Source organism: Silurus meridionalis, chromosome 8, assembly GCF_014805685.1.
Source record: "Silurus meridionalis isolate SWU-2019-XX chromosome 8, ASM1480568v1, whole genome shotgun sequence".
In the NCBI taxonomy this organism is placed as follows: domain Eukaryota; kingdom Metazoa; phylum Chordata; class Actinopteri; order Siluriformes; family Siluridae; genus Silurus; species Silurus meridionalis.
The window spans coordinates 13,016,357-13,032,709 of NC_060891.1; the positions used below are offsets into that span (position 1 = coordinate 13,016,357).

Sequence of the window (16,353 nt, forward strand, 5' to 3'; positions counted from 1 at the left end):
TATCAGTTGTTTATGTCATGTTTACTAATACTGTATTATACAGCAGGAGTCACCAAACCTTTTGAAACTACTTCTTGGGTACCGATTAATGTGAAGGGCTACCAGTTTGATACACACTTCTAAAATAACACATTTGCTCAATTTACCTTTATTTCTGTTATTATTAATAATTAATGATATTCGTCTATGTGAAGACACTGATCATGTTAATGATTTCTCACAATAATTAACAATAATTTAACCAGGTAGAAAACAGATCAATATCAATATGCAAAACTTTATTTCTATAAATCTCTGCAAGTATTTACATTTTTACATGATCACTTCTACAACATTTTCACTAGCCACTAACAATTTTTAACAAATCATGCATTACGTTGCATCCTGATTGTACAGATTATCAATTAAGTAATTAAGTTTTTTTTTTTAATATTGTCATTTTCAAATTTACACAAATGCAAGTGTGATTTAAAAAAAGAATAGCAACAAAAAAATTTGATGCAGCTCACTGGTAAGTGGCGCTATGGTGAGCTATTTTTAAGAAAAGGCCGGGGCGACTCATGTGGTCCTTGCAGGAGACCTGGTCACCATGTTAGTGACCCCTGTTATACAGTAACCCCCAAAACAACCAGTTCATTAGAACAAGTCATTAAATGCAAAATGGTTAAACCAGTTGTCAGCATTTGTGAAGCTTACATTTCTATTAAACTCTTTTTTTTTTGTAAATGTGACTTGAATTGATAAATTGTGCAGATGAATTATGAATGTCACTAATGAAGGAGAGTGAACAGCATCAGATCAACCAATAATCAACCTGTTCTTTAAAACAGGTTAAAGGCGAATGTCGTGAACCTTCAATTGGTCGACAGACAGAGCAAAACACAGAATTACAATTTCTGAAAATGGATGAACAACCAAGAAACAAACAAACACTAGTACAGTTGAGTAAAAGTGTGAATCCTGTCCGGTCTCTTGCAATCAATATAAAACAAATATGCAATCAAATAAATACATTTGCGCTGCTGAAATTCATCAATGCCGTACAGAAGAAATTCAGCCTTGTGCAACTTCAATCATTCTAATCCAAACCGTAGTTTATATCAGGAAATACTGAAACTGTGTGCCGTCATACTGACACCATTACTAAACATTTTGACTTTCTTGTTTGTAAACAATGACAAAAGGACTTGTCATTCTGATGGCAATGAGATGTTCATTGACACAAATACTTACTTTTGAGAGCTGAACTAAGTATTTAAAAAGAAGTACAGACTTTCGAAGAAAATCCAATGTGTCCTGTTGTTTGTACAAATTGTTTTGATAATACATTGTTTTGATAATGATTTGCAAATATTAACAATAAACCAATAAATGCTCCTAAGCAACTAAGAAAAAATTTAATAAGAAAAATAACACGCATTATACATAGATAAGGTATGTTTTCATGCACTAGATTTTCTTTTTTTTTTTTTCCTGATTGATCCTGATGGATTGATTTGAAGACAGATTTTTTTTTTGTTCTTATACAGAAAGAAGTCTTCATGTCATTTCATTCAGTGTTGATAACTTGAGATAATTGATAAGTTGATAATAGTTTAAAAAAAATTAGTGAACCTGGGCATGCATTTAAGTATTACGTAAAATTTTATTCATCACAAATTTTTTACTTTGTGTGATGAAGACTATACTAAACATAGGACTTATAACCATTGCATCGTAACCATCGCACTCTGTGTTTTGTATTGGATAAATTTTTTTTTTTTACAAGACTGAGGTTTGACATTTAACAACCATAATAAGAACAACATAATGAATATTGTAATTTAAATTCCAAGAAAACTGTGGTACGCAATGCTCCCCTGGGCAACACAGACTCTGAATGGCATCTTTTTTTTTTTAGAAGCATATATATATATATATATATATATATATATATATATATATATATATATATATATATATATATAGTTGTTCGTGAAGAGAGGTGTTCATAAAAAAACTGTGTTCATGAAAAAAAAAAAACGGAGACTTTTATTGTGAAAATCAGGGTTGTTCTTGTTTTCTCTCAGGACTTTCCTCAGAGCGGAATGGCGGCTCTTTTGGAATCGTTGCTCCGGGGAGACGTAGAGTTGTGCAGTGTTGTGAAATGGCTGCGAGGACAAAGTGTAAGAAATGCATTTCGTATTTACGTGGGATAATATTTTTTAAACATGTTTGTTTCTGAGATAAAAAATGGTGTTGTCATCGCCTAGAATTACAGAAGGTAAAGAGTTCACAACTTCAGCTAGCAGGCAGCACTTAGCTCCATAGCTGTCTGTGTCTCACTCGGCCTTTTCCTCAAGCAGAACCGCAGCCAGTTAGCTGGGCGAGTTTACAAAAAAATATTATTTAATACAAAATAATACCATAAATGAATAATAATACAAACAAAGAGATGGAGAAATTAATAATTTTACAATGTGTATAGATATTCATTTCCTGAAGCTACAGTTTACCTCAGTTAGCTGCTTTATATATTATTAGGAGTTTTATAGTAAGAATTTTTTTTAATTATTGAACTTTTATGAATTTTGTTTAATCAGACAATAAGAAACAAATTCATCAACATGATCAGATTTGCACTACATATATGTATATATGTGTGTGTGTGTGTATATATATATATATATATATATATATATATATATATATATATATATATATATATCGTGTGTGTGCGCACGCACACACAATTCTAATACTGTACGAAGTCTAATTTTGTAATTTTGGTTTGTGACAGGACTGTAGCGGAGACCAAGATGTGCTCTTAACAGCCAGGAAGCACGAGTTTGTTCCATTTATCCTGAACTTCCTGAGGGATCAGAGCAGCAACACTCTGACTCATGGCCCCAGCACCCCAGCAAAGACCCCCAGCACCACCAGGTCTCTCAGAGCCAAGGGTTCGTGTAATGAGCGGAGAACCTCGAACAGAGCATCAGCGAGCCAAGGTTCCCGCAGTAGCAGCCGAGTCCAGCTGTTCTCAGCTTCGTCGCAGCTAGACAACCCGAGCGGGCACGACAGTCCACTGACGGCCTCACAGAGTCTTACTGGCATAAGCGCTTTCAGCAGTCCTTCCTTTAGCTCGGGATGGAGTCCTGCCCCTAGACCCGTGACGTCCGAACGCCGGTCTGCTCAGCGCCACTGTCTTGCTGACTTTATGACGTCGCCTCCAGACACTCAGGCCAGCCCAACATTTCAGCCGCATCGAGGGCGCAAAAGAAGCAGCGGGTTTGGAACGTCGGTGTCAAGCCGGCACTCCGGTGCACGTGGTGGCTATTTTGCAGAGGCTGGCGGCTACGATGTTGCAGGACGTAAGGAACGCGGTGGAGGGAGGAATTATGATCCGGTGTCACCCCCTACACAAGTGGAGCTCAACTTAAACAATTTGGAGGACTTTCCTCCAGTCAGCGCATCTCATGCGACCCCTATGTGAGAAAAAAAACCTCTTTCTGTTCTGTGAAAAGTTCTTAACGAAATGCTCTGATGATGTGTTCTTTTAAACTCTTATTGTAGTACTGACCGGCGGATAAGTGATGTAATTTTTCAGCTGCTTTTTTGTATTCAAATATTGATGTGTCCGACTGCTTTTAGAGCAACAAGACCTTCACGACGCATCAACCCAACACCAGTCAGTGCTGAAAGACCGAACTCCAAACCCAAGAGCTGCTTTACCTCCACACCCCTCAGCAAGCCCTGCAGTCCTCCTTCCATCCCAGAGGCCATAAATCCTGGGAGCCCACTTTGTCTGCAAGAGGAGAGGGAGCTACTAAAGAAAGAAAGGTATCTGAAATTCTGGCTTTAAAAAGAACATCTGTCAGATTCTCAACTATTTCTTAGTCTAATTTAGGTGTTTTTAATGTGTTTGTTGCTGTCCTCATGGCTCTCGTTCTTTCAGGTCTAAACTTGCACAGCAGAGCTGCTCTCCGCTGAAGCCCAGTGCCAGTGTTTGCACTCCTACCAAATCCATACTGAGGTCAGGTTCAAAGGTGACTCCTGATCCGCAGGCTCCTTGTCCCGACCCCACTAAAGTGACTCATGCACCAGAGCTTGAGCTTTTAGCTGAGCTGTACTGTGTATGCATTTCAGGTAACATACCACTAGAGGGTTTTCTATTCTATTCTATTCTATTCTATTCTATTCTATTCTATTCTATTCTATTCTATTCTGCTGATCATTAAGAAAATTCAGCAAAGCATAGTGTTTTTTTTATTACCGGTATTTATTTTTTTTCTGCCCTCTCTCTCTCTCTTGACATTTTCACTGCCTCAGCAATTAAAATAAATTTAAGGTAATTTTAAGGTCTGGTGTGTTAGAATGGTCATGTCTAATTTTCAACACAACAGCTTTATATTCAAAAGTTTATTCTCATATGTACAGGAAACAGTCTGGCACACAAACAGTTCTTACTCTGTGAATTTTCCAAGCGATTTGTGACAAATTAAGGACACAAGGAAAACAAAAGAATGCACAAAATATGAATTTCAAATGTACAAAATCAGAGTAGTGAATTTGGTGGGCCTTTTTGAGAATGAAACAAATGTTCAGTTTCACACAGTTTTTTCCCTCAGTTTTTATGATGGCAATTTGCATATACTCCAAATTGTTATGAAAATGTCCACTGCCGCAAAGGACCAGCTGACATCATGTCAGTGATTCTCTCGATCACAACGTCATGCTGATTCAGTTAGAAAAACAGACTGGGAGCGTTCAAAAGGAGGGTGAAAATTAAAATCATTGTTCCTCCTCTGTAAACCATGGTTACCTGCAAGGGATCCACAGGCAAGGATATTGCTGCTAGTGAGATTGCATTAAGAACTTCAAGAAGAGAGGCTCAATTGTTGTGAAGAAGGCTTCAGAGTGCCCATGAAAGATTGGGGCACCACTAGTGCAGAGCTTTGTTCAGGGATGGCAGCAGGCAAGCATGAGTGCATCTGCACACAATGAGGTAAAGACTTTTGGAGGATGGCCTAGTGTCCAGAAGGGCAGCAAAGAAGCTTCTTCTCTCCAGGAAAAACCTCAGGGACAGACAGATATTCTGCAAAAGGTACAGGGATTTGATTGCTGAGGATTGGAGCAAAGTCATTTTCTCTGATAAATCCCCTTTCTGATTGTCTGGGGCATTTAGAAAGAACCATGTCTGGAGAAGAAAAGGTGAGCACTACCAGTTTGGTGATGAAGAATGCCCTTCCCAGCATGATTGCGCACCTTGCCATAAGGCAAATAACTAAGTAGCTCAGGAAGCAAAACATTTTGGGTCCATGGCCAGTAAACAAAACCCCACAAATGATGACAAATTCTAAGCATTGATTATGCAAGAATGAGCCGCAATCAGTCAGGATGTGACCCAGACGTTGAGCGACAGCCATTGGAACTTATGAAATGCCTGTAATTATACTTTAGTACCAAAAGTAATAAAAACACTGAAGCAGCAGACTTTAAGAAATTAAAGTTTGTCATTCTCAAAACTTTTGTCCACTGCTGTACATTTGACGGCAGCAAAAATATTGCCCATTCAACATTCACACCTTCGAGTTAGTTTTATGTAAACGCTTGTACTTATTTTAATAGATTTTTTATTTTTTTGCTGAATTTGTCATTCTAGAGAACTTGGTGCCATGCGTGTTCCTGGAGCTGTTCTTTGTGCTGCAGCTGCTGACTTCGCGGAGTGTATCAACCTCTGAATTAACAGAAGAGTGTCCTAGTGTGTGTGAACGAAAAACAGGTAAGTGTTGCTCTCTGCCTATTCTTAATTTTGCCTGAACTCTTTTCTATTCATGTCTATAAGAGGTTTGTCATTTTGCAGATTTTCTTGAGAAAGCTTATCTGGGAAATGTCCACAGCTGTGTGTATTTTGCTGTGCGAGTTCTGGAGAAACAGTTTGGGTAAGTGGGCTTCTCTTTATTTTTTTTTACGTTGTGTGCATTGCTTTAGTGCTGACTGGTCCTGTTTTTGCTCAGTTTGTTTTCGCAATTGGATCGTTGCACACTGCGCCTCCTGGCAGAAAATGAGAGAGTCACCACTTTCTCTCCAGCCTTGCGAGATCGCCTGGCACAAGCTCAAGATGCCTGCACAGCTAAGGTTTATAATCCATAAATGACATTCTTATAATCTCGTTTGTTTTAATTAGCGTTAAAGGACCCGGTTAATTAGTAGTCCAGACACCTGTGGCCAGCTATTAACCTTTTCATTTCCTAAATGCTTTCCTACTTTAAAAGCTTAAAATGTCATTGGAACAAACTTCTTACATTGTCTTCACTGACACTCTAGGTGCTACCCAGCGAGCCCGCTTTCATTCATACAGTGCCGTTCCAGCCAGCCACAGACAACCGAACTAACTTCAGCAGTGATAAGGCTTTTCACATATTTAAGAAACAAAGGTACAGTATTGGAGAAACTCTGCGAGGTCACAGTGTGTCAGAACAACAATTTTGATGTTGTTTCATGTATCCATGTGCTGTTACAGAGATATTTTTTATGAGCTGCTAAGAGAGTGGGAAGATTATCATACGGAGCCAGGGTGGGAGTTTGAGCCCGCATTAGGCCACCGGGTCAGGTGAGGTACTTTTTTTTTTTTTTTTTTAAATCCATTTAAAGTATGTATAAAGAAGTATATTATGAAACTTTAAAGCTTTTCAAATCCATGATTATGCTAATATTTATTCCTTCAGGGCAATGGTCAGTCAGTTGGCAGCAGCAGGAAATCACTGTCATTTTGCCAGGCTTTTCCAGAAGCAGCTGGTTCAGGTAAGCCGTCATTAGTTTTTCTCGCGTCCAGCTTGCACGTACTTGGCTTGCACTCACAAATTTGCTTAATTTCTTGCTGTAGATGTGTAAGAGCCACAGGGAGCTCAGCTCTCCTGGTGATGCTCCAGATGCAGATTTGCTGGGCATGGTGGGGGCAGACAGCCTGGGGAGACTGAAGCGCCTGCAAGAGCGTCTGATCCAACCACAGGCTCTAAGTGGCCCTTGTCCTCCACCTTCTTTCCCTGGACACCAGGAGTTCTTCAGAAATTTTTTACAGACAGCTAGCTGGTAATATTAGAGTTGTGGTTTCTTCTTCTTTTTTTTTCTTTAAATATGATTTGCCTAATTTTCTATATAACTGTCATTGTGACAGCTAGCATCTAAACCTATTGTTTAACTTTTGCTCAATTTAACTCCATTGATAAATGTTTGGGTACTTAGATTGTTACTATTCATTAGTTCAAATATCAATTTAATTAATTTGCTGTAAAATGTTTGTTTTTTTTCCCCCCAAAATTAAATATCAACAATAATAATAATCTACCTGCATAAAAACACTGAGTTTAATGAGCCATGATTTATCACAACACTGATATATTGTGATGACTTTTACAGTAACCACTTTTTATTCCTCTTGTCTCTGATACAGCTGCCAGCTGAACCAACACCTGAAGGATGGTTTGTGTCAACAGCTTCTGCGGATGAATGAGGTGTCTATCCTCGGCCCTGATGGTTCCTCAAGCACAAGCGAGGATGTAGGAGATGGGGACATGGAACAGCAGGTTGAAAATATGTGACTGGTTAAAATAGAATACTGACAAAACAATTATAGTACATATGTGTTCCATCTGTTTCCCTAATTTAGAGAAAAATCTTCTGAAATTACAGAAAGGAGCCATTACATTTTTATTATATTTTTATCAAATAATTTATTTAAACGTTTGGTAAGCGATTAGCATTCAGATGACATTTACATTTATGGCAGTTGGCATATGCATTTGTTCAGGCGACTTAAAATGGTACGAGGTAGTATCAAAAAGGATCTCCCCGATGGTGTCAAAACGGCCTGTTGAAAATCTTCCTTATCTCTCAGCATCTTTCATTGATGATCTTTCATTCTGGAAGCGCACATGCCACTCAAGACATCTCGAAAAACTCATCGCATCATCGCCGTACACTTCATGTCAATTGTCTCTGTGGCAAATCTACAGAGTTTCATGCAGAATTTCACGTTTGCTCTTTGTTTTAACTTGCAGTCCATGATGAAATTGCAGACATAATAACTCACATGGTCAGAATAGCATCGGTTGCACAGCTCCTGAAACAGGATGATGTCTTGGCACACTGACTTATGAAGGTTGATGTGCCCAGTGACTGTGCATGCAGCTTTGTGCTGCCATCTGTTAGTGTGTTGAAACTTTTTGATAGCTGAGCAGTTGAAAGGCTCTGCTCAAGGGCCCAAGAATGGGAGCTTAATGGTGGTGGTGCTGGGATTTGAACTCATGATCTTTTGTTGAGAAGTCCAGCATCTTAACCACTGAGCTGCCACTTCCCTGAAGATGACTGAACCAAGTACCAAAATGTGTTGCACGAATTAGATTTAAATTATTTATCAAATTGTAAGCCAATCTCCACTGTCCAAAGTTGCTATGCATGAATTATGACCGAGCGCTGAATCTCACCTCACTTCAACATCTCTCTCTCTGAAGGATGAAAAGCAGCGATTCTCTTCAGTACTCCTCTTGGCTCGACTTCTTGCTAAGTTCCTGGGCTTTATCTCCTTTATGCCCTACCAGACTTCTGAGGCACCGTCCAGAGAGATCCAGGAGGCTTCCATCGCCCTGCGCAGTAAGGTACATGATGGGGAATTACGTTTTTATTTAGAGATTTTCACAAGGGCATTTTTCTGAAATGCATGTTGGGTTGAAATACCAGTTGCTGACTTTTTTTTTCGGTGTATTTTTTCAGAGCGCCCCAGTGCTGGATGTCTCTGCATTGTTGATAAGTTGTGTGCGCAGGAAGCGCACTGTGCTTACTGTTCCCTGGCTGGTGGAGTTTCTTTCCATGCTGGACTACACTGGCCCATTTTTACCATGTTACAGGAATGCTCTGGGCCTCCTACTTCAAATCTACAGGTTTGTCACATGCAACACATCAGTTGTGATGTGTTTTGTTTTCGTGAATATCCCAACTTTACTTTTTGTGTTAGGAGGATGAGGTTGGGTGAAGTTGGGGAGCAGTATTACTTGAATCAGATGATGCTGGTGGCAGTGCTGGGTTGGCTTTTCCAGGTGAGACCAGCTGCTTTCAATGACTTTAAACACACAGGAACAGGTATCCACACAAGACTAATATTCTGTCTGAATTTAGATCCCAGTATTTCCAGACGATCTCTTCTTTAGCAGTAATGTGCAGGTGCTAGAGGAATTAGTGGATCACAGCAGTCAAGGGCTGGTGAGTAAATGGCTGTTTCAGTAAACAGAATATGCGGATGGATGGATTGTGTATATATATTTATTTAGCTATAAAGGCTGTTCTGCTTATACCACTGAAGCTGATTAAACTGAATCTATTATGACCTATTATTATGACTTTTGTATTTGGTGGTTTGTGTAAATTATTTTCTTTTTTTCTGCAGAAGTGTTTTCATACTGAAATCTTTTGGTACAGGGCTTTCGTTCGGTACTCCTTTTTATGCGCGGAACATTTAGTTCCCTCTGGAACGTATAAAGTAGCTAACTGCAACTTTGATTAGTCTCTACCTCCCACTTTGAGTGATTTTTTTTTTATTTTTATTATTATTGTTAAACTTGAAAACATGCACAACAATGCCAGGTATATAAAAAGATATTGGAGTTTGCGCTGTGTCACTGTGGCTACTTACTCCTTACCAGAAATAAGATTTGTTGGAAGAATTGAAGACATTTGTTCAAGTATGCTGAAATAAGTAGAACAGTTATTTAGAACATATCTTTAGAAAATTCAATTAAAACACACTACTCTGTCCTCTACATCTGCCTCAGTCAAACCAACTACCTGCATGTCTTCCTTCACCACATCCATAAACCTCCTCCTTGGCCTTCCTCTCTTTTCCTCCTTCCTGGTGGCTCCATCCTCAGCATTCTCCTACTGTACCCCATGTTCCTCTTCTGCACATGTCCAAACCATCTCAATCTTGCTAATAAACTCATTCCCAATCCTGTCCATCATCGTCACTCCCAAAGAAAACCTCAGCATCTTCAGCTCTGCTACCTCCAGCTCCACCTCCTGTCTTTTACTCAATGCCACCGTCTCTAAACCATACAACATTGCAGGTCTCACCACAGTCCTATAAACTTTCCCTTTCCCTCTTGCAGTTAACCTTCTATCACAAATCACTCCTGCTATCACTCTTCTCCACCCTGCCTGCACTCTTTTCTTCACTTCTCTAACACACTCTCCATTACTTTGCACTGTTGACCCCAGGTACCTAAACTCTACCACCTTCTCCACCTCTTCTCCCTGCAACTGCACCACTCCACTGCCCTCCCTCTCATTCACACACATGTACTTTGTCTTACTCCTACTGGGTTTCATTCCCCTTTTCTCCTGCATGTACCTCCAGCTCTCCAGGCTCTTCTCAACCTGCTCCCTACTCTCACCACAAATCACAATATCATCCGCAAACATCATAGTCCATGGAGACTCCTGTCTGACCTCATCTGTCAACCTGTCCATCACCACTGCAAATGGGAAAGGGCTCAGAGCCAATCCTTGATGCAGTCCAACCTCCACGTTGAACCAGTCTGTCATTCCTACTGCACACTTTACTACACACTGTCCTCATACATGTCCTGCACCACATACTTCTCTGACACACCTGACTTCCTCATACAATACCAAAACTCCTCTCTCGGCACTCTGTTGTACGCTCTCGTTAAATTCACAAACACACAATGCAACTCCTTCTGACCTTCTCTATGCTTCTCCATCAACATTCTTAAAGCAAATAACGCATCTGTGGTGCTTTTCCTCGGCATGAAACCATACTGCTGCTTACAGATGGTCATCTCTTTTCTCAACCTGGCGTCCACCACTTTTTCTTCATGGTGTGACTGATCAAATTAATTCCCCTGTAGTTACTGCAGGTCTGAACATCTCCCTCATTCTTAAAGATCGGTACCAGCACACTCCTTCTCCATTTCTCAGGCATCCTCTCACCTTCTAAAATCTTAATGAACATTTTGGTTAAAATCTCTACTGCCATCTCTCCTAAACATCTCCAAGCTTCTACTGGTATGTCATCTGGTCCAACTAACTTTCCACCCTTTATCCTTTTAATCGCTGCCCTCACTTCCTCCTTACTAATACAATCCACCTCCTGCTTCACCATCTCCACACCATCCAACCTTCTCTCTCTCTCTCTCTCTCTCTCTCTCTCTCTCTCTCTCTCTTTCTCTCTCTCTCCTTGTTCATTAGCTGCTCAAAATACTATCTCCATCTTCTCAACACTCTCTCCTTACTAGCCAACACATTTCCATCCTCATCCTTTATTGCTCTTACTTGCAGCACATCCTTCCCAGCTCGTTCCCACTGCCTGGCCAATTGGCAATCGGTACAAATCCTTTTCTCCTTCCTTAGTGTCCAACTTCTCATACAGCTCCTCATATGCCTTTACCTGCTGCTACATCTCCTTTTACTCCTGCCTCATCACTTTGTTGATACCCGTTCTATTTTGCCAGCCTCTTTTTCCATATTCTCTCCTGCACTTCCTTATTCCACATATTATATACGTGTACATAACTGGTTTTCTCCATACTATTTTAATAATAAATCTAAAAAAACAAAAAACATACTTTTATTACATCATTCTCAGTTTTTAAAAGCTTTAAAAATTTCTACTTGTTTTATTGTATAAACATGAGGTTGTATACACCATATTGTCAAATCTGTTTGTAATCCATTGCCATGCAGAAACGATTAGTTGGCCATCATCCACGATGTTTACATAAATGCAGTCTCCAAGTGTAATTACCAAGTAGTAAATAATATATTTTTTTCTTCAGGACAACCTGCCCTTAGTGGATCAGCAGCTTCTGTATACCTGTTGCCCATATTTAGGTGAGAGGAATTCCTTAGAATTGCCTACAAATGAGATTCCAGTAATCATCTAATGTTATTCTGTATATTGAATGTGGAACTTGTTTAACAGGGGAGTTTCGCAAGTTGTTGGCAGCTTTTGTGTCGGGTAATGCGTCCAAGGCTGGAGGCATGATCCGCAAGATCACGCCAACATCTGCTGAGCCCAGAGGTCCCCCCACCACCCGCTCTCAGCAGAAACTACAGGTTATACAGGTTTTTATTATTGGTGTTTTACGTCTTAACAAGACAGAACAAACATCTAACCATTTTCTTGTTTATGCAAAAAGCACAAAGTAATATAATATTGTGACTTATTGTAGCTGGACCTGGAGCAGGCTTTCTTTCACAATCAGCCTCCTTCACTTAAACGAACCGTTGAATTTGTGGCTGAACGAGTTGGATCTAACGGTGTCAAACACATCAAGTCAGTTTCATTGCTGTTATGTATTTTCTGTGTTAATATGTATTGGTCATTGATTTTTTAAATTATATACCGTATTTTCCGGACTATAAGCCGCTACTTTTTTTCCACGCTTTGAACCCCGCAGCTTAAACAATGAAGCGGCTAATTTATGGATTTTTCATGGTTTCACAAGCTTTATGCCGCCAAAAAACTGAGCCCCAAAACATTAGACCAATGAAATTGCCGAACGGGTTCAGGTGAACCAATGAAACTCTTCATATTAAATCAGATGCGCTCCCACTGAATCGGGCCACATCATAAACATGGGTGATGTTCCTCTGACGTTTGACCTGCCGCTCACTCGCACTGTCAACAGGAAATGCGAATCATTCGTCACGCTGAAAACAACCAGGCATAAAAAAACGCACTTCACCTGTGTTCTGAGCTGCACGGCATCGGGAGAAAAGATTCACTGGTGGTGATTTTTAAACACACGACGATAAACTCCTGAGAGAAATTGTTGTGAAAAGAAGGAAGACAGTGAACAATGACTTTCTTGGTAGGCTACTGTTTAGATACAAGCCGTGTTACAGGCACTGTCTTTCATTAAAGCCTGTGTAAAGTTCATTAGTTTCAATATAGACACCTGCGGCTTATAGACAGGTGCGGCGTATTTATGTTCAAAGTAAAAATCTTTGTAAAATTCAGTGGGTGCGGCTTATATTTGGGTGCGCTTAATAGTCCGGAAATTACAGTGTATATATATTTATTTGTATACTTTCTTTATAATTTGTATACTTTTATAATTTGTATATGTTTGTGTACACGTGTGTAAATCAGAGCTACACTGGTATCCGAGCTGGTACAGAGTGGAGAGAAGACTCTCAGAGACGGTTTGAATTCAGATAGTGTTAATGCAGCGAAGCTGAATGACTCGATTTGTGCTCAACTCTGTGATGCAGGCATGCAGGCCCTGGAGAGAGCCACCAGGTCAGCTTTAATACTCATATAGTCATGTGTGTGTGTCTGTTGGGGTTTTTTTTTTGTGGTTAATGAACGTGTGTCCTGTATCAGGTTTTGCAGCGAGAATGCTCCAAGAGCTATAAGGGTTCTTTTACCTGACGAGACATCGCAGGCTGTAAGTAGCCTCATGTAGCATCTGTTTTTATTTCTTTGTTGTTTAGTTTAGAACACTCCCTAAACAGAATTCCCTTCTTACAGGTTTTGACAACATCTGAACACATCACCACACGTTTAGCAACCGAGAAATCTTGCAGCTGGCTTTCCTCCAATATCACAGGTTCTGTAATGAAACACTCACAATGGATTTAATATGGCAGGATCCCTATGTAGTATAACTGAAGCGTTTTTTCTGCATGTACTCATGAATAGCTCTTATAAAGAAGGAGTGGAAGAGTACTTTCGAACGGGTGATGAAGAATGTGCAGTGTCCTACAAGCACCGAGTCTGTGGATGCAGGAGGACCTGGCAAGAGTGTGCCGAGACAGAAGAGCTCCCCAGGACAAGATGCTGGGTCCTCATGCCCACAAGATTGCTCCCATCAAGGTCCACTGGCATCAGATGTTATTATCGAGATAAAGGTACAGACAAGGAAGCTCACTAGTGTACATTTCCAAGTTCAAGTTTATTTATAAAGTGCTTTACAGAACATATAGAACAAAAAAAATCGTTTAAGAGAATGATGTGTATTTATTCCTGATCAGCAGCCTGGGGCAACTGTGGCCAGAAAAAACTCCCTTAGATGTTATGAGGAAGAAACCTTGAGAGGAACCAGACTCTAAAGGGGAACCCTTTTTTTTTCTTTTTCAGGAGGTTCTGAGCATCGCAGTAGGGCCCAGGTCTGAAGATGATGTTTTTACAGTGCAGCAGATTGCCTTTCTGCTAGATAAAGTGGGACAGACACTAAAATGTAGAAAGGTACACCGTCTTCCTTTATTTACGCTGCTGATATTCTGCTGTTTATTTATTTATTTACCCTTTAGTTCTGTTTGCAGTTCATGTCTTCAGTAGCTGAGCAGATGCTTTTGCGTAGTACTGTCTTGCTGGCCTGCAAGCTAGGTAATTATTTATATATAAATGAGTTTAATTAAAAATAAAGATAAAATAGAGCATTCCTACCATAATAATTTGTGTTTTACATAGTGTCTGAAGAGCTCCCCCTGGTGTCCTCAGCAGGGGGTAATGTGAAAGAAGCTGTTGATGTCGGATCTTTATTGAATAAATTCATTGTTCTGTGGTCTCATGCTCCCTCTGTCCACGCGACATTGCATCTACTATTCAGTGAGCAAATGCTTGCCACTATAATCAAAGCCAATGACTTGCAGGTGACCACCAATCCCAGTAGACTTGACACTGCCAATATTTATTTAATTTTGTGTGGTTACAATGGTTTAAGTACTTTTTTTTTTTTTTTTCTGTGCTTACAGAGATACAACTACCTGCTATTTATTAAAACACTTATAGAGAAAGAACTTCTGAGAGAGGAAGAAGTGGTCACTCCCTGGGCAAAGATATCAGCGTTATCTTCTCCAGGGGTAATGGTTCATACATGGCATCACAAGGGAAATCAGCTCATCAGCATAAATCACACAAACAGCACTATAAACGATCCCTTTCTGTTTTATTGTAGGAAACTACGGAGACTTTTCAGAAGCTGTCTTTGGCCTCTTCTCCACCAGTGCCTTTACTGACATCTAGTGATATCCTGCAGATCTCCCAGTGACCAACAGGGGGAGGCACCTATACTACATTGCAAAAAAGAAATATGCAAAAGAAAGCAACTGAGATCACTTTAGCTGTTTGATTTTAAAAGATTTTAATCACTCAGTTTGTTACATAGTGAGCATTTGATACGGCACAAGCACTTACCAAAAACGACTTGGCAACTTTCTGGCGCACATCAAAATTCTTTTGAATGTCCATCATTTTTAAGCCTTTATGCTCCCAGTCTACACTTCTACATATTATTCTACACCCTTAATGAAATCTTTTACAGAGTGCTGAAAATCTGATTTGCTGATGGTGCTATTGTAAAGAAATTGCACAAGTACAAATGGAAAGTTATTTGTACCTCCGATTGGGGTATTTTTTTGTATGGAAATAGGAATAAACAAAGAAGTCTATGTTCAAGAGGGAAAACTATTTCAAATATGTGTTTATCATCTTGGCCATCATGATGAGAGCTAAGAGCTTTTGGAAAAGAGGGTATAATCCTTTTAAAGAGGCATAGGGGAAGTAATGCAATAGATCCAAGGTGTAAATATTGAGTGTCAAGTGCATTATATGGGCAGAAGTTTGTGGACACCTCATCACCACTTGTGCCTTAGAACATCCCATTACATATTTTAGTGCTCCTTTGCTGGCATTATCACTTCGATTTTTTTAGGGAAGGCTTAGCATGAGATTTCAATGTGATGTAGGGGATTTGTTTTAGGTGCAATGTTTTTTTAGGCCTTGCTTGTTGCACAGAGGCATTGTCATACTTGAGTTGGTTTAGTTCCAGTGAAGGGAAATTAGTTATATAGCATGCAAAGACATTCCATTTGAAAGAATGCTTTCATTTTTATAGCAACAGATTGGAAGCGATCCACATAAGCAGGATGATGGTCAGGTGTCCACAAATGTTTTAGCCATATAGTGTGTACCACATTAGAATAGATAAGGTGCATTCATAATCATCGATCTGAAAGATGCATAGATGTGTGTACATGTTATAGACCTGGGAAACTAATATATTTAGGCCTTAAATGATCTGCAGTAGAGTACTGAAAACCGATAATGCTTACACCTTATTTCATTAATGTTGTGAATCTGATTGTGTGATCATCCTTTCAGCCATATTCGAGATGTATGTATACATGATTTTCGCTATGAATGCTGTGGACTGCATTTTAATGGACACCTGGTTCATGTTGGACTTAATGTTGTCAGTTGATTTTAAACTATGTTTAATATCAATAATATAATAAATGTTTAATTATAAAGTGCATCTGTGTTTGACAGAATTTGTATTTTAACAGCTCACA

At 39.6% G+C, this 16,353-nt stretch overlaps 1 protein-coding gene across 1 annotated transcript; it reads left to right on the forward strand.

The window, feature by feature from the left end:
- The first annotated feature begins 2,071 nt into the window (after positions 1 to 2,071).
- On the forward strand, positions 2,072 to 16,314 carry cdan1 (codanin 1). Its single transcript, XM_046855893.1, has 28 exons — positions 2,072 to 2,165; positions 2,780 to 3,468; positions 3,631 to 3,819; positions 3,935 to 4,125; positions 5,642 to 5,761; positions 5,843 to 5,921; positions 5,997 to 6,117; positions 6,307 to 6,416; positions 6,503 to 6,592; positions 6,708 to 6,783; positions 6,866 to 7,071; positions 7,433 to 7,565; positions 8,493 to 8,636; positions 8,752 to 8,918; positions 8,993 to 9,074; positions 9,154 to 9,237; positions 11,829 to 11,883; positions 11,975 to 12,108; positions 12,225 to 12,328; positions 13,148 to 13,297; positions 13,382 to 13,445; positions 13,529 to 13,607; positions 13,700 to 13,908; positions 14,138 to 14,245; positions 14,323 to 14,386; positions 14,471 to 14,652; positions 14,755 to 14,862; positions 14,958 to 16,314. Exons 1-28 carry the CDS (start codon positions 2,088 to 2,090, stop codon positions 15,048 to 15,050), a joined length of 3,909 nt encoding a protein of 1,302 aa, XP_046711849.1. The 5' UTR covers positions 2,072 to 2,087; the 3' UTR covers positions 15,051 to 16,314.
- Positions 16,315 to 16,353: the final 39 nt, after the last annotated feature.

Coding starts and splice junctions, on each gene's coding strand:
- cdan1 (XM_046855893.1), top strand. CDS start 2,088: ATGGCGGCTCTTTTGGAATCGTTGCTCCGGGGAGACGTAGAGTTGTGC. Junction 13,446..13,528: donor CTGACGAGACATCGCAGGCT/GTAAGTAGCCTC, acceptor CCCTTCTTACAG/GTTTTGACAACATCTGAACA. Junction 14,387..14,470: donor CTTGCTGGCCTGCAAGCTAG/GTAATTATTTAT, acceptor TGTTTTACATAG/TGTCTGAAGAGCTCCCCCTG.